This window comes from Heterodontus francisci, unplaced genomic scaffold, assembly GCF_036365525.1.
Source record: "Heterodontus francisci isolate sHetFra1 unplaced genomic scaffold, sHetFra1.hap1 HAP1_SCAFFOLD_1238, whole genome shotgun sequence".
NCBI lineage: Eukaryota > Metazoa > Chordata > Chondrichthyes > Heterodontiformes > Heterodontidae > Heterodontus > Heterodontus francisci.
This window is the reverse complement of record NW_027140926.1, coordinates 1-21618: the sequence shown is the minus strand read 5'-3', so window position 1 is coordinate 21618 and position 21618 is coordinate 1. Positions and strand designations below refer to the sequence as shown.

General features: G+C 49.2%; 1 protein-coding gene across 1 annotated transcript; it reads right to left on the bottom strand.

Annotated features, from left to right (window-relative positions):
• Positions 1-1253: 1253 nt before the first annotated feature.
• LOC137361410 (F-box only protein 28-like) lies at positions 1254-13706 on the bottom strand. Its single transcript, XM_068026278.1, has 2 exons — positions 13490-13706; positions 1254-5218 (listed from the first exon to the last, which is right to left on the bottom strand). The coding sequence occupies exons 1-2, from the start codon at positions 13689-13691 to the stop codon at positions 4779-4781; spliced, it is 642 nt and encodes a 213-aa protein (XP_067882379.1). The 5' UTR covers positions 13692-13706; the 3' UTR covers positions 1254-4778.
• Positions 13707-21618: the final 7912 nt, after the last annotated feature.

The following is a 21618-nucleotide window of genomic DNA, read 5'->3' as shown; positions in this document are numbered from 1 at the left end:
ACACTGCTTTCCAGTGGATATACCCTCCCCAATCACAGTCACTGGATCACAATCATCACAGCCAAGTCCAACACTGCTTTCCAGTGGATATACCCTCCCCAATCACAGTCACTGGATCACAATCATCACAGCCAAGTCCAACACTGCTTTCCAGTGGATATACCCACCCCCCCCCAAATCAGTCACTGGATCACAAACATCACAGTCAAGACCAACACTGCCTTCCAGTGGATATACCCTCCCCAATCACAGTCACTGGATCACAGCCATCACAGTCAGGTCCAACACTGCCTTCCAGTGGATATACTCTCCATTATCAGTCACTGGATCACATTCACAGCCAAGTCCAACACTGCCTTCCAGTGGATATACCCTGCCAATCACAGTCACTGGATCACAACTATCACAGTCAGGTCCAACACTGCCTTCCAGTGGATATACGCTCTCCAATCAGTTACTGGATCACAATCACTGGCAAGTCCAACACTGCCTTCCAGTGGATATACCCTCTCCAATCAGTCACTGGATCACAATCATCAGAGCCAAGTCCAACACTGCTTTCCAGTGGATATACCCTCCCCAATCACAGTCACTGGATCACAATCACTGGCAAGTCCAACACTGCCTTCCAGTGAATATACCCTCCCCAATCACAGTCACTGGATCACAATCACTGGCAAGTCCAACACTGCCTTCCAGTGGATATACCCTCCCCAATCACAGTCACTGGATCACAATCACTGGCAAGTCCAACACTGCCTTCCAGTGGATATACCCTCCCCAATCACAGTCACTGGATCACAATCACTGGCAAGTCCAACACTGCCTTCCAGTGGATATACCCTCCCCAATCACAGTCACTGGATCACAATCAACTGACTGAAATTTTCCTTCCTGGCCAAGGGCACTGACGCTACCCCATTCGAATGAGTTATTCAACTTATGGGAACCTCACCTATAAGTCTCCCTCAACAGGATGGGCTGTAAACCCAGCCAGCCATTCAGTCTGTAGGTGGGCTTGCACATGGTTGGGGGTGATGTATCTGTAAACCAGGTCCTTTCCTGCTACAATCCTGGACAACACAATAAGCAGGACTATGGTTGGTCCTTGGGATCCTCAATATGGCGTAAAGTGTCTTTAGAAACTTCTCTGAACCAGAGTCCCACCCCACACTGACTGCTACATTAAGGCTTTTCTTCTCGGGTCAGTGATGTATTCCCCTCCCAGTAAACAGATCCCCATTGGTAGATCCTGCAGAGTTTGACAGGGACCGTGCAAGAGTCAAACTCAGGACACCTCAAAACCCAAACTATTGATGGTGCAATCAGTGAACAGATCAAAGGCACACACACAGAGCAGAGAGGGCAGCGAGAATTAAATTCAAATTCAAATTGAGCATTAACCCAAACCCCTTTTGCTAAACATTGAGGGAAAGGACGGAGAGGAATGGGAACATAGGAGCAAATTACCATTGCAATCATTTAAGCAGAAAACTTCATCAGTATACAAATGGTACAGGATGAGACTAGCAGCTGTCCGTGACAGTCACACAATGATCAGAGACTGCTTTAACACCGATTTTTTTTTTTGAAGAACCTGGGACTGTCACTCCCTAAAACACAGGCAACAGCACCATCTGCTTTAAGAGGCTATAAAGTGTTTTTTTTTGTGCTGGGGTGAGGCGGGGGGTGGTTTCTGGTGGGAATCAAGTTCTCACTCTGGTGTATTAATGTGCCATGTGGAGTACACACAGCCAGTTCCAATTTGGCTGCAATGTTCTGAGGGGAAAAAACCAGCAGATTTCCATGACCCTTCCAGCAGCTTGGAGAGTGCCTTTGTGAACATTGGGTGAATTAAAGGGCAGAGGCAGGATCGGGATCAGCAGTGATGCAACTTGTGGTCTAATAGGTGCTGACACTTGAATGGCTGTTTGCACCCCAGGCCCCCAAAGATAGAAGGTGAGGAAGAAAAGAAGTTGAGGAAAAGGAACCAGGCAGAAACAGAGAGACAGTGCGTGGCGAGTGACATCGCTGTGAGTAGCGCAGCCTCGGGGTGGCGAGTGACATTGCGGTGAGTGGCGCAGCCTCTGGGTGGCGAGTGACATTGCGGTGAGTGGCGCAGCCTCGGGGTGGCGAGTGACATTGCGGTGAGTGGCGCAGCCTCGGGGTGGCGAGTGACATTGCGGTGAGTGGCGCAGCCTCGGGGTGGCGAGTGACATTGCGGTGAGTGGCACCGCCTCGGGGTGGCGAGTGATATTGCGGTGAGTGGCGCCGCCTCAGGGTGGCGAGTGATATTGCGGTGAGTGGCGCCGCCTCAGGGTGGCGAGTGACATTGCGGTGAGTGGCACTGCCTCGGGGTGGCGAGTGACATTGCGGTGAGTGGCGCCGCCTCAGGGTGGCGAGTGACATTGCGGTGAGTGGCACTGCCTCGGGGTGGCGAGTGACATTGCGGTGAGTGGCGCAGCCTCGGGGTGGCGAGTGACATTGCGGTGAGTGGCGCCGCCTCGGGGTGGCGAGTGACATTGCGGTGAGTGGCACTGCCTCGGGGTGGCGAGTGGCATCGGGGTGAGTGGCGCAGCCTCGGGGTGGCGAGTGACATTGCGGTGAGTGGCGCCGCCTCGGGGTGGCGAGTGACATTGCGGTGAGTGGCGCCGCCTCGGGGTGGCGAGTGACATTGCGGTGAGTGGCGCCGCCTCGGGGTGGCGAGTGACATCGGGGTGAGTGGCGCCGCCTCGGGGTGGCGAGTGTCATTACCGCGAGTGACATCACTGCGAGTGACATCACTGCGAGTGACATCACTGCGAGTGACATCACTGCGAGTGACATCACTGCGAGTGACACTGCTTCCGAGTGCCGAGTGACATTACTGCCCCTCGAGGCAACGTTTTGAGTGACGAGGTAAATTCAGTTTTTGAGGTATTTGATTAATCCTGGTCATTTATATCACATTGACCTTGAGATACGAACAAGGATGGACTGTGTCCAGCACTGGCTGAGCTCCAGGCAGTTACTCGGGCATCCTGTTCACTTTTCCTACAGCATTAGCTGGATTCCTGATTTCCTGTCACTCTAACTCCCGTCAGAACCAATTAATGATAATCTTGGACTGGTGGTAGCAGTAGAACTCTCCACTCTTCACAGCCAATACTGGGTCAGAATCAGGACCATGCCTTTGAGAATTAAGATTTTCTGGCTATACTGCTACAGACCCAAAGCCAATTGTCAAACGCACAGCCCATCTGTACAGCACCAGTGGGAGGACTGACTGATGCAGGGATTTACAGCGTCCTGTGACGCTGTTGCCTCTTCAACACAACAGCAGCTCCTCGTGTGCGGTTTCAGTTATAGTTAGTTTCTGGAATAAAGATTTCTCCTGGTTTCAATCTTCCTCCAGTACTGGTTAAGCCAGAGGGATTCTGGACTCACAGGCTTTATTCTTCACAACTCTCTGCATCATGTAAACCCACCCTACCATAAAACCTGCGCCCAACATGATTGGGACACCAGGGTGGGGGAGGAGTTAATTATATCCCAAAAATCCAACGCTCACAGGACGATAAAAGGAAACATAAGCTGGCCCAAGTGTCTCCATTCATCATACTGTCAAAGTCAGGCTGCCCTCCTCCACTGAATGCTCCAACTCCGGCGGGACTACATCCCCATGGGCATTAGCCAAACTGCTTCAAGGTGGCCAGCAAGCTATTTGGCCATAGGGCCATCACAGCTAAGCCCGAACTGGTCCCCACTTATAGTGTATATACGAGTATTTCCAGAGGAGCATTGGGCTGCGCAGGAGAAGGAACCACACTATACTCTGGGAAAGGGGAAGAGTTTAACCCACTCCATCACCCAGTACTGGGGAAAGGGGCAAAGTTTAACCCACTCCATCACCCAGTACTGGGGAAATGAGCAGAGTTTAACCCACTCAGTCACCCAGTACCGGGGAAAGGAGCAGAGTTTAACCCACTCCATCACCCAGTACCGGGGAAAGGAGCAGAGTTTAACCCACTCCATCACCCAGTACTGGGGAAAGGAGCAGAGTTTAACCCACTCCATCACCCAGTACCGGGGAAAGGAGCAGAGTTTAACCCACTCCATCACCCAGTACCGGGGAAAGGAGCAGAGTTTAACCCACTCCATCACCCAGTACCGGGGAAAGGAGCAGAGTTTAACCCACTCCATCACCCAGTACCGGGGAAAGGAGCAGAGTTTAACCCACTCCATCACCCAGTACTGGGGAAAAGAGCAGAGTTTAACCCACTCCATCACCCAGTACTGGGGAAAGGGGCAGAGTTTAACCCAATCCATCACCCAGTACTGGGGAAAGGAGCAGAGTTTAACCCACTCAGTCACCCAGTACTGGGGAAAGGGGCAGAGTTTAACCCACTCCATCACCCAGTACTGGGGAAAGGAGCAGAGTTTAACCCACTTCATCACCCAGTACTGGGGAAAGGGGCAGAGTTTAACCCACTCCATCACCCAGTACTGGGGAAAGGAGCAGAGTTTAACCCAATCCATCACCCAGTACTGGGGAAAGGGACAGAGTTTAACCCACTAAGTCACCAGCTGCTCTGGTCACGTTCCCCTGTGGCGCTTTCCCTCTCGCTCCCTCCGCATTCCCGCTAAGTCCAACCAATCTCATTACTGGAGCTTGCTGCAAACCAATACCCTGCCTGTTCTCCTGACTTGTGTAGCCCCACACCTTATATACAGTGTAATCTGGTGCATGTACACAGAGTGACACAATAACAATTAAACCTCCCTCTGCCCCCTCCAGCTCACTTCCGGCTCCGAAGACGCTTGGCGTTGGAGGGTAAGTCCGAGGCAGTGTCCTCAGGCAGTGCCTTCTTGCGTTTTTTCTGCCCGCCTGCAGCCCCTGTCTCAATGACCCGCTCCAACAGCTCCTGCAGGTCCTTGATCTTCTGTTCATTCTGCTGGTGTTTCAGGGCATGCTCGGCCAGCTTTCGGTCCAGTTCAGCCAGGCGGGCGTTCTGCTCACCGATGATCTGGTTCTGCTCCAGGATCTTCTGGTCCTGGTCCTGCAGCTGCTTGAGCTGCTCCTGGAACTTGATGCGAAACTCTGAGACTTCGCGCCTGGTGGCTGTTACGTTCAGTCCCTGTGCCTTCATCTGTTGCTGGAGTTTGCAGAGCTCTTGCCGGGACGGGTTCTGCTTGGAGAACAGCTGCACAGCCGTCAGTGTGGTGGACGGCCCAGGAACTACACATAGAAAACAAGGAACAAAAAACTGTTAAAAATGCAATCCTTTCCCCACACTTCTTTGTTCCTCACTCACTCTCCACTTCTAATCTACAGGCCCTCCAATATTCCACCCGACTGGCCATTGTGTGAGAGATGGGGAAAGGCCCATTTCGATGACAGGCTAGTCAGCCTTCATGGGTTTCATATCCAGGTCACTCCAATGTCCACGTGTACTTCATTTCCAATATGAGGGTGAGGGCCATGGATCGGCAGCCAGAACCCTGCCTGAATCTCCCCACAGACCACAAGGGGCCTTGACACCTTCCTAACCCCCAACCACCTCACTGGCAATGCCACTGGGTTTGAGTAAAGGAGCATTGTGGTTATGTTTTTGGCCAAGTAATCCAGAGGCCTAGACTAATGATCCAGAGACGCAAGTTCAAATTCCACCATGACAGCTGGGGGATTTTAAATTCAGTTCATTAAATAAATCTGGAATAAAACAATAATCTCAGTAATGGTAAAGATGAAATGACCAGATTGTCGTTAAAAACCCATCTGGTTCACTAATGTCCTTCAGGGAAGGAAATCTGCCATCCTTATCAGGTCTGGCCTATATGTGACTCCAGACCCACAGCAATGTGGTTGACACATAACAACCCAATGAAATGGCCTAGCAAGCCACTCAGTTGCATCAAAACTGTTACGATAAACTATAATACACAAGGATTGCAGCAGTTCAAGAAAGCGGCTCACCAGTCCTTTCTCGAGGCTAAGATTGGCGATGCTTAGGGTAGATAGGTCACCTGGTCCGGATGCAACCTTGCATTCCAGGTTGCTAAAGTAAGTGGGGATGGAGATGGAGTGGAAAAAGGTGGTGGTGTTGGGTGTCTTGCAAAGCATTAAGGTAGATAAGTCCCCAGGGCCTGATGGGATCTACCCTAGAATACTGAGGGAGGCAAGGGAAGAAATTGCTGGGGCCTTGACAGAAATCTTTGCATCCTCATTGGCAACAGGTGAGGTCCCAGAGGACTGGAGAATAGCCAATGTTGTTCCTTTGTTTAAGAAGGGTAGCAAGGATAATCCAGGAAATTATAGGCCGGTGAGCCTCACGTCAGTGGTAGGGAAACTATTAGAGAGGATTCTTCGGGACAGGATTTACTCCCATTTGGAAACAAACAAACTTAATAGCGAGAGGCAGCATGGTTTTGTGAAGGGGAGGTCGTGTCTCACTAACTTGATTGAGTCTTTTGAGGAAGTGACGAAGATGACTGATGAAGGAAGGGCAGTGGATGTTGTCTATATGGACTTTAGTGAAGCCTTTGACAAGGTCCCTCATGGTAGAATGGTACAAGGTGAAGTCACATGGGATCAGAGGTGAGCAGGCAAGATGGATACAAAACTGGCTCGGTCATAGAAGACAGAGGGTAGCAGTGGAAGGGTGCTTTTCTGAATGGAGGGCTGTGACTAGTGGTGTTCCGCAGGGATCAGTGCTGGGACCTTTGCTGTTTGTAGTATATATAAATGATTTGGAGGAAAATGTAGCTGGTCTGATTAGTAAGTTTGCAGACGACACAAAGGTTGGTGGAGTTGCGGATAGTAATGAGGACTGTCAGAGGATACAGCAGGATATAGATCGGTTGGAGACTTGGGCGGAGAAATGGCAGATGGAGTTTAATCCGGACAAATGTGAGGTAATGCATTTTGGAAGATATAATACAGGTGGGAAGTATACAGTAAATGGCAGAACCCTTAGGAGTATTGACAGGCAGAGAGATCTGGGCGTACAGGTCCACAGGTCACTGAAAGTGGCAACGCAGGTGGATAAGGTAGTCAAGAAGGCATACGGCATGCTTGCCTTCATCGGTCGGGGCATAGAGTATAAAAATTGGCAAGTCATGCTGCAGCTGTACAGAACCTTAGTTAGGCCACACTTAGAATGCTGCGTGCAATTCTGGTCGACACACTACCAGAAGGACAAGGAGGCTTTGGAGAGGGTACAGAAGAGGTTTACCAGGATGTTGCCTGGTCTGGAGGGTATTAGCTATGAGGAGCGGTTGGATAAACTCGGATTGTTTTCACTGGAACGACGGAGGTGGAGGGGCGACATGATAGAGGTTTACAAAGTTATGAGCGGCATGGACAGAGTGGATAGTCAGAAGCTTTTTCCCAGGGTGGAAGAGTCAGTTACTAGGGGACATAGGTTTAAGGTGCGAGGGGCAAAGTTTAGAGGGGATGTGCGAGGCAAGTTCTTTACACAGAGGGTGGTGAGTGCCTGGAACTTGCTGCCGGGGGAGGTGTTGGAAGCAGCTACGATAGCGACGTTTAAGAGGCATCTTGACAAATACATGAATAGGATGGGAATAGAGGGATACGGTCCCCAGAAGTGCAGAAGGATTTAGTTTAGACAGGCATCAAGATTGGCGCAGGCTTGGAGGGCCGAATGGCCTGTTCCTGTGCTGTACTGTTCTTTGTGATAGTGGAAGAGCTTGTCATAATCTTCCAATCTTCCCTGGATACAGGAAAGGTGCCGGAGGATTGGAGAGTGGCAAATATGACACCCTTATTCGTGAAAGGGTGTAAGGACAGTCCTAGAAACTACAGGCCAGTTAGTTTAACATCAGTAAAATAAAAGAAAAATACTGCAGATGCTGGAAATCTGAAATAAAAACAGGAAGTGCTGGAAATACTTAACAGGTCTGGCAGCATCTGTGGAGAGAGAAGGAGAGTTAACATTTCAGGTCTGTGACTGTTCATCAGTTTAGTTTATCAGTGGTGAGTAAGGTTTTAGAAACTATAATCAGGGAAAATAATAAACAAACACGGAGAGGTTTGAGTTAATTAAGGATAGCCAGCATGGATTTGTAAAAGGCAGATCATGCTTGACTAATATAATTGAATTTTTTGATGAGGCAACAGAGAAGGTTGATGAAGTGAATTGCTGACGACACCAAACTTGGAGGAGTGGCAAACAATGAGGATGATATAAACCATCTGCAACAGGACATAGATAGGCTCGCAGAATGGGAAGAGAGATGGCAGATGGAATTTAATATTGGCAAGTGTGAAGTGATGCATTTTAGAGTGTACAGGGACAGAGGGACCTGGGGTGCATGTGGATAGATCTTTGAAAGTGGCAGGACATATTGAGAGTGGTTAGTAAAGCATATGAGTTCTTGGGATTCACAAATAGAGGCACTGAGTGCAAAAGAAGGGAAGTTATGCTAAACCTTTATAAAGCTCTGGTTAGGCCTCAACTGGAGTATTGTGTCCAGTTCTGGTCACCACACTTTAGGAAGGTGTGAGAGTCCTTGAGAGGGTACAGAGGAGATTTACCAGAATGGTTCCAGGGATGGAGGATTTTAGTTACAAGGTTAGGTTGGAAAAGTTGGGTTTCTTCTCCTTAAAACAAAGGCGATTGAATGGAGATTTAATAGAAGTGTACAAGATTATGATAGGCTTAGGTAAGTTCGACAAAGAAAAACTGTTTCTGAAGGGGGAGGGGGAGCAGCCAGAAGTCGTGGTACACATCGGTACCAATGACATAGCTAGGAAAAGGGATGAGGACCTGAAAAGCGAATATAGGGAGTTAGGTTGGAAGCTAAAAGGCAGGACGAGCAGAGTAGTAATCTCAGGATTGATACCAGTGTCACGTGCTAGTGAGGCTAGAAACAGAGAGCGAGTGCAGCTGAACACGTGGCTACAGAGCTGGTGTAGGAGGGAGGGCTTCAGATATGTGGATCATTGGGATACCTTCTGGGGAAGGTGGGACCTGTACAAGAAGGACGGGTTGCATCTGAACTGGAGGGGCACCAATATCCGGGGCGGGAGGTTTGCTAGAGCTCTTCGGGAGGGTTTAAACTAGTTTGGCAGGGGGATGGGAACCGGAGCTACGGATCAGTGGATGGGGTAGCTGTTGAACAGGCAGATACCGAGTGCAGAGAGTCTGTGAGGAAGGTTAGACAATTGACAGGGCAAAGTTGCAGCCAGTATGATGGGTTGAAGTGTGTCTATTTTAACACAAGAAGTGTCAGGAATAAGGGTGATTAACTTAGAGCATGGATCAGTACTTGGAGCTACGATGTTGTGGCCATTACGGAGACGTGGATATCACAGGGGCAGGAATGGATGTTGGATGTTCCGGGGTTTAGATGTTTCAAAAGGAATAGGGAGGGAGGTAAAAGAGGTGGGAGAGTGGCATTGTTAATCAGGGATAGTATCACAGCTGTAGAAAGGGAGGTCGTCGAGGAGGGTTTGTCTACTGAGTCAGTATGGGTGGAAGTCAGAAACAGGAAAGGAGCAGTCACTTTATTGGGAGTTTTCTATAGACCCCCCCAATAGCAACAGAGACACGGAGGAACAGATTGGGAGGCAGATTTTGGAAAGGTGCAGAAGTAACAGGGCTGTTGTCATGGGTGACTTCAACTTCCCTAATATTGATTGGAACCTCCTTAGTGCAAATAGTTTGGATGGAGCAGTTTTTGTCAGGTGTGTCCAGGAAGGTTTCCTGACTCAATATGTAGATAGGCCGACTAGAGGGGAGGCTATGTTGGATTTGGTGCTTGGCAACGAACCAGGCCAGGTGGCAGATCTCTCGGTGGGAGAGCATTTCGGTGATAGTGATCACAACTCCCTGACCTTTACTATAGTCATGGAGAGGGACAGGAGCAGACGGGATGGGAAAATATTTAATTGGGGGAGGGGGAATTACAATGCTATTAGGCAGGAACTGGGGAGCATAAATTGGGAACAGATGTTCTCAGGGAAATGCACGACAGAAATGTGGAGGTTGTTTAGGGAGCACTTGCTGCGACTGCTGGATTGGTTTGTCCCGATGAGGCAGGGAAGGGATGGTAGGGTGAAGGAACCTTGGATGACAAGAGATGTGGAACAGCTAGTCAAGAGGAAGAAGGAAGCTTACTTAAGGTTGAGGAAGCAAGGATCAGACAGGGCTCTAGAGGGTTACAAGGTAGCCAGGAAGGAACTGAAGAATGGACTTAGGAGAGCTAGAAGGGGACATGAAAAAGTCTTGGCGGGTAGGATTAAGGAAAATCCCAAGGCGTTCTACACTTATGTGGGGAACAAGAGTGAGGGTAGGGCCGATCAGGGATAGTGGAGGGAACTTGTGCCTGGAGTCGGAGGAGGTAGGGGAGGTCCTTAATGAATACTTTGCTTCAGTATTCACTAGTGAGAGGGACCTTGTCGTTTGTGAGGACTGCGTGAAACAGGCTGATATGCTCGAACAGGTTGATGTTAGGAAGGAGGATGTGCTGGAAATTTTGAAAGACATGAGGATAGATAAGTCCCCGGGGCCAGATGGGATATACCCAAGGTTATTACGGGAAGCGAGGAAAGAGATTGCCGCGCCTTTGGCGATGATCTTTGCGTCCACACTGTCCACTGGAGTAGTACCAGATGATTGGAGGGTGGCAAATGTTATTCCCTTGTTCAAGAAAGGGAATAGGGATAACCCTGGGAATTATAGACCAGTCAGTCTTACGTCGGTGGTGGGCAAATTATTGGAGAGGATTCTGAGAGACAGGACTTATGATTATTTGGAAAAGCATAGTTTGATTAGAGATAGTCAGCATGGCTTTGTGAGGGGCAGGTCATGCCTCACAAGCCTTATTGAATTCTTTGAAGATGTGACAAAACACATTGATGAAGGAAGAGCAGTGGATGTGGTGTATATGGATTTTAGCAAGGCGTTTGATAAGGTTCCCCATGGTAGGCTCATTCAGAAAGTAAGGAGGCATGGGATACAGGGAAATTTGGCTGTCTGGATACAGAATTGGCTGGCCCATAGAAGACAGAGGGTGGTAGTAGATGGAAAGTATTCAGCCTGGAGCTCGGTGACCAGTGGTGTTCTGCAGGGATCTGTTCTGGGACCTCTTCTCTTTGTGATTTTTATAAATGACTTGGACGAGCAAGTGGAATTAGAATTAGAATACAAGCTTAAAGACAGGATTCTTGGTAGTGTGGAGGAACTGAGGGATCTTGGGGTCCACGTCCATAGATCCCTCAAAGTTGCCACCCAAGTTGATAGGGTTGTTAAGAAGGCTTTTGGGGTGTTGGCTTTCATTAACAGGGGGATTGAGTTTAAGAGCCGCGAGGTTATGCTGCAGCTCTATAAGGCCCTGGTTAGACCACACTTGGAATATTGTGTTCAGTTCTGGTCGCCTCATTATAGGAAGGATGTGGAAGCTTTAGAGAGGGTGCAGAGGAGATTTACCAGGATGCTGCCTGGACTGGAGGGCATGTCCTACGAAGAAAGGTTGAGGGAGCTAGGGCTTTTCTCATTGGAGCGAAGAAGGATGAAAGGTGACTTGATAGAGGGGTACAAGATGATGAGAGGCATAGATAGAGTGGATAGCCAGAGACTTTTCCCCAGGGCGGAAAGGGCTATCACCAGAGGGCATAATTTTAAGGTGATTGGAGGAAGGTTTAGGGGAGATGTCAGAGGTCGGTTCTTTACACAGAGAGTGGTGGGTGCGTGGAATGCACTGCCAGCGATGGTAGTAGAAGCAGATACATTAGGGACATTTAAGCGACTCTTGGATAGGTACATGGATGATAGTAGAATGAAGGGTATGTAGGTAGTTTGATCTTAGAGTAGGTTAAAGGGTCGGCACAACATTGTGGGCCGAAGGGCCTGTACTGTGCTGTACTGTTCTATGTTCTATGAACAAATGGTACAAGGACTGGGGGACATCGATTGAAGGTTTTGGGCAAAAGATGCAGGGGGAATATGAGGAAACAGTTTTTTTTACACAGCGGTGGTAATGACCTGGAACTCGCTGCCTACAAGGGTGGTGGAAGCAGAGACAAATCACAGATTCAAGAGGAAGTTGGATGGTCACCTGAGAGAAATAGACTTACAGGGATACGGGGATTGAGCCAGGGAGTGGGACTGACAGCGTAGCTTCATGGAGAGCTGGCATGGACTCATGGGCCGAATGGCCTCCTTCTTTACCGTAAATGACTATGACTATAATTGGGGATGGGCAATAAACGTTGGTCTTGCCAGGGATGCCCACATCATGTGGATGAATTTTTAAAAAGTACAATTCCACCTCTGGGTTTAGTCTTGGGGTGTCTGTGGGACAGGTGAGGGGAACTTTGCAATTCATGCTGGGTCTGTCCAATAGTGAATTTGTTCTTGTAAATGGGATGTGAGTGTCACTGGCTAGACCAGCATTTATTGCCCATCCCTAATTGCCCTCGAGAAGGTGGTGGTGAGCTGCCTTCTTGAACCGCTGCAGTCTTTGGGGTGTAGGGACACCCACAGTGCTGTTAGGAAGGGAGTTCCAGGATTTTGACCCAGCGACAGTGCAGGAACGACGATATAGTTCCAAGTCAGGATGGTGTGTGACTTGGAGGGGAACTTGCAGGTGGTGGTGTTCCCATGCACATGCTGCCCTTGTCCTTCTAGGTGTTAGAGATCGTGGGTTTGGAAGGTGCTGTCGAAGGAGCCTTGGTGAGTTGCTGCAGTGAATCTTGTAGATGGTACACACTGCTGCCACTGTGCATCAGTGGTGGAGGGAGTGAATGTTGAGTGTGCTGAATAGGATGCCAATTAAGCGGGCTGCTTTGTCCTGGATGGTAATAAAAACAAGAAATGCAGGAAATACTCAGCAGGTCTGGCAGCATCTGGAGAGAGTAGTAGAGTTAACGTTTCCAATCAGTGACCCTTCATCAGAGTTCTCATGCATTGCAGTATTTTGCTTTTATCTTATTGTCCTTGATGGTGTCAAACTTCTTGAGTGTTGTTGGAGCAAGTGGAGAGTATTCCATCACACTCCTGACTTGTGCCTTGTAGATGGTGGATAGGCTTTGGGGAGTCAGGAGGTGAGTTACTTGCTGCAGCATTTTCAGCCTCTGACCTGCTCTTGTGGCCACAGTATTTATGTGGCTACACCAGTTCAGTTTCTCGTCAATGGTAACCCCTAGGATGTTGATAGTGGGGGATTCAGCGATCGTAATGTGATTATAAGTGGAATGACACAATGTTCACCCCATGTTTGCAGTACCGGGAGTTTTACGTGTGTGTCTGCATATATATATATATGTCTATATAAATAAAATTTACATATGTGTGTGATTGCATATGCTGAGCATGTCCGTGTATGAATATGCACATGTATATATGTGTGTGCAGTCTAATGCTCCAAGACAACCATGCACACCGCACCCACCCCAGGAGCAAGATCCCTCTACATTTGCCCGGGCAGATTTCCAGGGCCTCAAAGACTGAGCGATGAAGCGATTGTCAGCATTTGGGGGAAGTACCTGGTGGGACTCCGAGCAGACGACCCGACATGTCTGAACCGCTTAGTTTCTTCTTCAGGATGGGAACAATCTTCTCATCGAAGTATTCCATGGCCATGGAGGAGATGTCCCGCAGCTCCTGCAGGACCTCGTGGGCTCTCTGAGGGGACCGGGTGGAGTTGACATACCTCAGGATCCGGTAAATCTCATCGATTACCTGCATGACAGATCACAGCAAACCAGACAAGTGGGTAACAGCAAGGGAGTAGGCAAGTGAGAGAGAATCTCTGGGATACCGCTAAACTGTCCCATCAAACACTCCCAGGACAGGTACAGCACGGTGTTAGATACAGAGTAAAGCTCCCTCTACACTGTCCCCATCAAACACTCCCAGGACAGGTACAGCACGGGGTTAGATACAGAGTAAAGCTCCCTCAAAAAAAAAAAATTGGGGGTTAGATACAGAGAAAAGCTCCCTCTACACAGTCCCATCAAACACTTCCAGGACAGGTACAGGATTGGGGGTTAGATACAGAGTAAAGCTCCCTCTAAACTGACCCATCAAACACTTCCAGGACAGGTACAGCATTGGGGGTTAGATACAGAGTAAAGCTCCCTCTACACTGTCCCATCAAACACTTCCAGGACAGGTACAGCATTGGGGGTTAGATACAGAGTAAAGCTCCCTCTACACTGTCCCCATCAAACACTTCCAGGACAGGTACAGCACTGGGGGTTAGATACAGAGTAAAGCTATTCTACACTGTCCCATCAAACACTTCCAGGACAGGTACAGCATTGGGGGTTACAGAGAAAAGCTCCCTCTACACTGTCCCCATCAAACACTCCCAGGACAGGTACAGCACGGGGTTAGATACAGAGTAAAGCTCCCTCAAAAAAAAAAAATTGGGGGTTAGATACAGAGAAAAGCTCCCTCTACACAGTCCCATCAAACACTTCCAGGACAGGTACAGGATTGGGGGTTAGATACAGAGTAAAGCTCCCTCTAAACTGACCCATCAAACACTTCCAGGACAGGTACAGCATTGGGGGTTAGATACAGAGTAAAGCTCCCTCTACACTGTCCCATCAAACACTTCCAGGACAGGTACAGCATTGGGGGTTAGATACAGAGTAAAGCTCCCTCTACACTGTCCCCATCAAACACTTCCAGGACAGGTACAGCACTGGGGGTTAGATACAGAGTAAAGCTATTCTACACTGTCCCATCAAACACTTCCAGGACAGGTACAGCATTGGGGGTTACAGAGAAAAGCTCCCTCTACACTGTCCCATCAAACACTTCCAGGACAGGTACAGCACTGGGGGTTAGATACAGAGTAAAGCTATTCTACACTGTCCCATCAAACACTTCCAGGACAGGTACAGCATTGGGGGTTACAGAGAAAAGCTCCCTCTACACTGTCCCATCAAACACTTCCAGGACAGGTACATCATTGGGGGTTAGATACAGAGTAAAGCTATTCTACACTGTCCCATCAAACACTTCCAGGGCAGGTACAGCATTGGGGGTTAGATACAGAGTCAAGCTCCCTATACACTGTCCCATCAAACACTTCCAGGGCAGGTGCAGCATTGGGGGTTAGATACAGAGTGAAGCTCCCTCTACACTGTCCCATCAAACACTTCCAGGACAGGTACAGCATTGGGGGTTAGATACAGAGTGAAGCTCCCTCTACACTGTCCCATCAAACACTTCCAGGACAGGTACAGCATTGGGGGTTAGATACAGAGTGAAGCTCCCTCTACACTGTCCCATCAAACACTTCCAGGACAGGAACAGCACAGGTTAGATACAGAGTAAAGCTCCCTCTACACTGTCCCATCAAACACTTCCAGGACAACACTTCCAGGACAGGTACAGCATTGGGGGTTACAGAGAAAAGCTCCCTCTACACTGTCCCATCAAACACTTCCAGGACAGGTACAGCATTGGGGGTTACAGAGAAAAGCTCCCTCTACACTGTCCCATCAAACACTTCCAGGACAGGTACATCATTGGGGGTTAGATACAGAGTAAAGCTATTCTACACTGTCCCATCAAACACTTCCAGGGCAGGTACAGCATTGGGGGTTAGATACAGAGTCAAGCTCCCTATACACTGTCCCATCAAACACTTCCAGGACAGGTACATCATTGGGGGTTAGATACAGAGTAAAGCTATTCTACACTGTCCCATCAAACACTTCCAGGGCAGGTACAGCATTGGGGGTTAGATACAGAGTGAAGCTCCCTCTACACTGTCCCATCAAACACTTCCAGGACAGGTACAGCATTGGGGGTTAGATACAGAGTGAAGCTCCCTCTACACTGTCCCATCAAACACTTCCAGGACAGGTACAGCATTGGGGGTTAGATACAGAGTGAAGCTCCCTCTACACTGTCCCATCAAACACTTCCAGGACAGGAACAGCACAGGTTAGATACAGAGAAAAGCTCCCTCTACACTGTCCCATCAAACACTTCCAGGACAGGAACAGCACAGGTTAGATACAGAGAAAAGCTCCCTCTACACTGTCCCATCAAACACTTCCAGGACAGGAACAGCACAGGTTAGATACAGAGAAAAGCTCCCTCTACACTGTCCCATCAAACACTTCCAGGACAGGAACAGCACAGGTTAGATACAGAGAAAAGCTCCCTCTACACTGTCCCATCAAACACTTCCAGGACAGGAACAGCACAGGTTAGATACAGAGAAAAGCTCCCTCTACACTGTCCCATCATACACTTCCAGGACAGGTACAGGATTGGGGGTTAGATACAGAGTAAAGCTCCCTCTACACTGTCCCATCAAAGACTCCCAGAGCAGGTACAGCACGGGATTGGCTGGAGAGTTTTGAGCACTTCCTGTGTGCAATCAGGCAAAAAGTTTTGTTTGAGCTGTTGGGGGAGGGAGCATTCGCTGGAAGATCCAGGGGTGGGGCTAAATTCTATAGGGAACCCCTGTATTCACTCGTGCTCTTCTTCCATCCTGCACAAAGGGAGCTGGAACCGCCCGGCTGAAGAAAGTCTTCATGCAACAGCAGGAAGAGAAAAGAACCGGGTGGCACCAGCCAACCCGGGTGAAGAACCCTCCCCTAATTGGAAGACTGGGCTTTGTCCTCTTGCAGTAAGGTGCTCCAACAACCTATTCAAGACCAACATCCTCAAAGCCTTTCTCTCCCTTCCACTGCTCAGCCACCTATCCTCTTCTTTTCACCCCTATCCTCCTCTAATCCCACCCCCCCATCATATCGGTTAAAGTTTAAGAAAATGTTATTTGCTTTATTTGTTAGGGGTGGGCTTGGCTCTTTGACCCCCTGGCAAGCCCTTCTTTGCCGGCGGCGGGCCCTCTTGTACATCTGCTGCTGCAGCTGTTCCTGTTGCCCCGTCACCTTTTGCACTAGTAACATCTAAGCATGGGGTCAAGAGATATGTCCACCCGAACATGATGATTGAGGCATGCGTAAAAGCAATGGCGGAGGTTATGGTCGAGGCATTGTTGCTGCCTCTAAAATGTATGGGAAGGCAGTGTTTTTCCTCAACACCGAGTGGGCGGTGTCCTTGGTCCTGAGCAAGGGGCTCACCGTTGGTGGGACCTTCCTGCCAGTGGACCCCCTGGGCCCTGCGCAGTGGGTCATTCTGTCCAATATCCCGCCCTTTATTCCTGGTGAGTTCTTTCTCCCACACCATCTGGTGGAGATGAGGTCGGGGATCATCCCAGTCCCGCTCGGTCTTTGAGAAAGCAGCCTCCGTTATGTGTACTCCTTCCACCGCCAGTTATTCATGCAGCTGGTGCGGGAGGAGGTTTCAGAAGGCCACTTCAATGTGGAATTCTGGGGGCAGCCTAACGCGTTTTCTGGATCTCGGACCGGGAGCGGTGCCATGCCTGCAACGGGGTGGGGCATGTTCAGAAGAGCTGTCCCAACCTCCGGGATGCCAACTCCACCTCGGCGACCCAGGGTGGTTTTCACGGCCTCCGGCGGGGAGGTGGGGCCCATCCGAGTGGATGGAAGGCACAGAGAAAGAACAAACACTGAGAGGCACGTCCCCTGGATACCGTGGCACAACCTGAGCCTGAGCTCAGCCCAAGGCCCGATCCTGGGGATCCCACCTGCCCCAGGGCTGGGTTCAGGCCTAGGGTAACCAAGCAAAAGGAGGGCGCGGAGGCCGAGGCCTCTGATGTCATGGAGGTTTCTGAGTCTCTGCGCCCTAGTGGGAAAAAGAGGAAAGGCACCCCTCCACAGAGGTAACAGTGCCCTGAGATGCAGGGCCCATCTGGTGGAGGGGAGCTGTCTCCTGGTTCGGGTCCCCAGGTTCCCCCTGCCACCACCACCAAAGCCATAAGGCCTGGGCAGGAGCTCCCTACCCTCTCAGGGCGGAGGGGAGGGGGAAAGCCCTGTACATGCAGCCCCTCCTGAAGGAGCAAGTGGAGCTCTGCTTGTGGTGGGGGAGCCTGGTAACGGTCCTGGTGAAGCCTCCCCATCTGCCACTGGGTGCCCTGGGTGGAGGGGAGGGCGTGGCCCTGAAGGGTCGGCCCTCCCAGCTAAAATCCATTCCCGACCAGGATGTACCCAACCCAACCCAGCTGCAATAGAAAATGCTGCACCATCTGCTGAGCCTGTGGGCGCTGGTGGGACGCGAGATGGCCTCTCTCCACCTCTGGTCCCGGCTCTGGCTGGATTTCTGGAGTCGGAAATTACCCACCCCCCAGGACCACTCACTGGCCTGGGGACGTAGGTGAAGGGGGGTCCTGTACCACTGGCACCCGTAGGCTCCAGTTCCAAAGAAGAACCCAGAGAGGACTCCTCCATCGTTGATCCTGGCGGTGAGATTGCGACGGAGGTGGGACCAGGCTGGTGCGGCCGGGATGTCCGTCCCACAGTGTGTGGTGGGTGTGTCAGCCACTGGTGGTGACGACTCGAAGGAGGATGGGGACTCAGTGTGGGGTACGGAGGATGATCTTGAATGCATCGCCAGTGAGGCAGTGGATTCCCTCCTGCCGAGTCTCCTCGCATCCCCACTGTGGAACTCTGGGACTTCCTTGCGAACTGCAGGGGTTGCCGTAATAAATAAATAATGTCACTGAGTGGCTGCAGAGCATCCTGAAAAGGGAGGGTGAACAGCCAGCAGTCGTGGTCCACATTGGAACCAACAAAATAGTTAGAAAGAGGAATGTGGTCCTGCAGTCAGAATTTAGAGAGCTAGGTAAGAAATTAGCAAGCAGGACCTCAAAAGTAGTCATCTCAGGATTACTCTCAGTGCCACGCACAAGTGAGTACAGAAATAGAAGAATAAGACAGATGAATGCGTGGCTAGAAAGATGGTGCAGGAAGGAGGGCTTTAGACTCCTGGGACATTGGCACCGGCTCTGCGGGAGATGGGACTGGTACAGGTCGGATGGGTTGCACCTGAACAGAGCCGGAACTGTGTTCCTTGCGGGACGTTTTGCTAGTGCTGTTGGGGAGGGTTTAAACTAGTTTGGCAGGGGGGTGGGGACCCGAAGGTAGACTCAGTTGGGACAAAATCAGAATTGAAAATGGAAGGCAGAAAATTAATGGATGAGTCTGGAAAACAGAGGAAACAAAGGTTAGGAAATAAAAGAGTTTGGCAGTGCTCAAGGGTATCTACTTAAATGCAAGGAGTAGAGCAAATAAAGCAGTTGAGCTGATAAACACGTGGCAGTATGATATCATAGCTATTACAGAAACATGTCTTCAGGAGGGACAGGAATGGCAGCTCAACGTTCCTGGTTACAGGGTTTTCAGACGCGATAGGGAGGGGGATAAGAAAGGAGGGGGAGTGGCAACTTTGGTTAAGGAAATTATTACAGCTGTGAGGAGGGATGATATGTTGGAAGGTTCATCAAATGAGTCCATATGGATTGAGCTAAGGAACAAAAAAGGGGCAATCACACTGCTGGGAGTGTACTATATGCCCCCAAACAGTCAGAGGGAGATAGAAGGGCGGCACAGTGACGCAGTGGTTAGCACTGCAGCCTCACAGCTCCAGGGACCCGGGTTCAATTCTGGGCACTGCCTGTGCGGAGTTTGCAAGTTCTCCCTGTGACCGCGTGGGTTTTCACCGGGTGCTCCGGTTTCCTCCCACTGCCAAAGACTTGCAGGTGATAGGTAAATTGGCCATTGTAAATTGTCTCTGGTGTAGGTAGGTGGTAGGGAATATGGGATTACTGTAGGGTTAGTATAAATGGGTGGCTCTTGGTCGGCACAGACTCGGTGGGCCGAAGGGCCTGTTTCAGTGCTGTATCTCTAACTAAATAAATAAATAAATAAATATGTAGGCAAATCTCTGAGAAGTGCAAGAACAATACGGCAGAAATAGTAGGGGGTTTTAACTACCCCAATATTAACTGGGATCATTTTAGTGTGAAAGGAATTGAGGAAGAATTCTTGAGGTGCATTCAGGAGAACTTTTTTGCCCAGTATGTAGCAAGTCCAACAAGAGAGGGCACAGTTTTAGACTTAGTTTTGGGAAATGAAGATGGGCAGGTGGAAAGAGTGGCAGTGGGAGAGCATTATGGTGGTAGTGATCATGATTCAGTCAGTTTTAACATAGTTATGGAAAAGGACAGAGATAGAACAGGAGTTAGAGTTCTCAAATGGGGCAAGGACAATTTTACTAAACTGAGCAGTGATTTAGCAAAAGTGGACTGGAAACAGCTACTTGAAAGTTATATCAGTGTCAGAGCAGTGGGAGGCATTCAAAGGGGAGATTCAAGGGGTGCCGGGTAAACGTGTTCCCACAAAGAAAACGGGTGAGGCGGCCAAATCTAGAGCCCCATGGATGTCAAGGAGCTTACAGGGTAAGATCAGGCAGAAAAGGAAAGCTTACGTCCAGCACAGAGAACTCAATACTACAGAAAGCCGAGAGGAGTATAGAAAATGGAAGGGTGAAATCAAAAAGAAAATTAGGAAAGCAAAGAAAGGGCATGAAAGAAGATTGACAAGGAAAATCAAGGTGAACCCGAAGATGTTTCATCAATACTTGAAAGAGTAAGAGGATAACTGAGGAGAGAGTAGAGCCCATAAAAGACCAAAAAAGGTAACCTATGTGTAGGGGCGGAAGATGTTTGTAATTGTTTTTAATGAATACTTTGCGTCTGTCTTCACAAAAGAGGGGGACGATGCAGATACTGTAGTTAAGGAAGAGGGGTGTGAAGTATTGGATGTGATAAACATAGGGAGAGAGTAAGTATCAATGGGATTAGCATCCTCGAAAGTTGATAAACCACCAGGGCCAGATGAAATGTACCCCAGGCTGTTAAAAGAAGAGAGGAAATAGCAGAAAGTCTAAACATAATTTTCCAGTCCTCACTGGATACAGGTGTGGTGCTGGAGGATTGGAGAACTGCTAATGTTGTACTTCTGTTTAAAAAGGGAGCGAGGGATAGACTGAATAATTCCAGGCCAGTCAATCTAACCTCAGTAGTGGGAAAATTATTGGAATCTATTCTGACACACAGGATAAACTGTCAATTAGAAAGGCACAGGTAACTCAAGGATACTCAGCATGAATTTGTTAAGGGAAGATCTTGTTTGACCAACTTGATTGAATCTTTTGAAGAATAGTAAGGAAGATAGATGAGGATAGTGCAGTTGATGTGGTCTACATGGATTTTAGCAAGGCTTTTGACAAGGTCCCACATGGCAGACTAGTTAAAAAAAAATAAGATCCAGGCAAATGCAGCAAGGTGGATACAAAATTGGCTCAGTGGCAGAAAACAAAGGGTAATTGTTGACGGGTGTTTTAGCGACTGGAGGGCTGTTTCCACTGGCATTCCACAGGGCTCAGTACTGGGTCCTCTGCTTTTTGTGGTATATATTAACAATTTAGACATAAATGTCAGGGCATGATCAAGAAGTTTGCAGATGACACAAAGATTGGCCATGTGGTAGATAGTGAGGAGGATAGCTGTAGACTGCAAGAAGATATTGATGGTCTGGTCAGATGGACAGAAAAGTGGCAAATGGAATTCAACCCGGAGAAGTGTGAGGTAATGAATTTGGGGAGGTCAAACAAGGCAAAGGAATACTCGATTAATGGAAAAATACTGAGAAGTGTAGAGGAAGTGAATGTCCACAGATCCCTGAAGGTCGATAAGGTGCTTAAGAAGGCATATGGAATC

What these genes read in the sequence shown, in the direction of transcription:
- LOC137361410 (XM_068026278.1), bottom strand. Translation starts at nt 13,691, where the DNA reads ATGCAGGTAATCGATGAGATTTACCGGATCCTGAGGTATGTCAACTCC. An exon ending in TCTGCTCGGAGTCCCACCAG is followed by an intron (nt 5,219 to 13,489) that starts GTACTTCCCCCA and finishes TTCTATGTGTAG; the next exon opens with TTCCTGGGCCGTCCACCACA.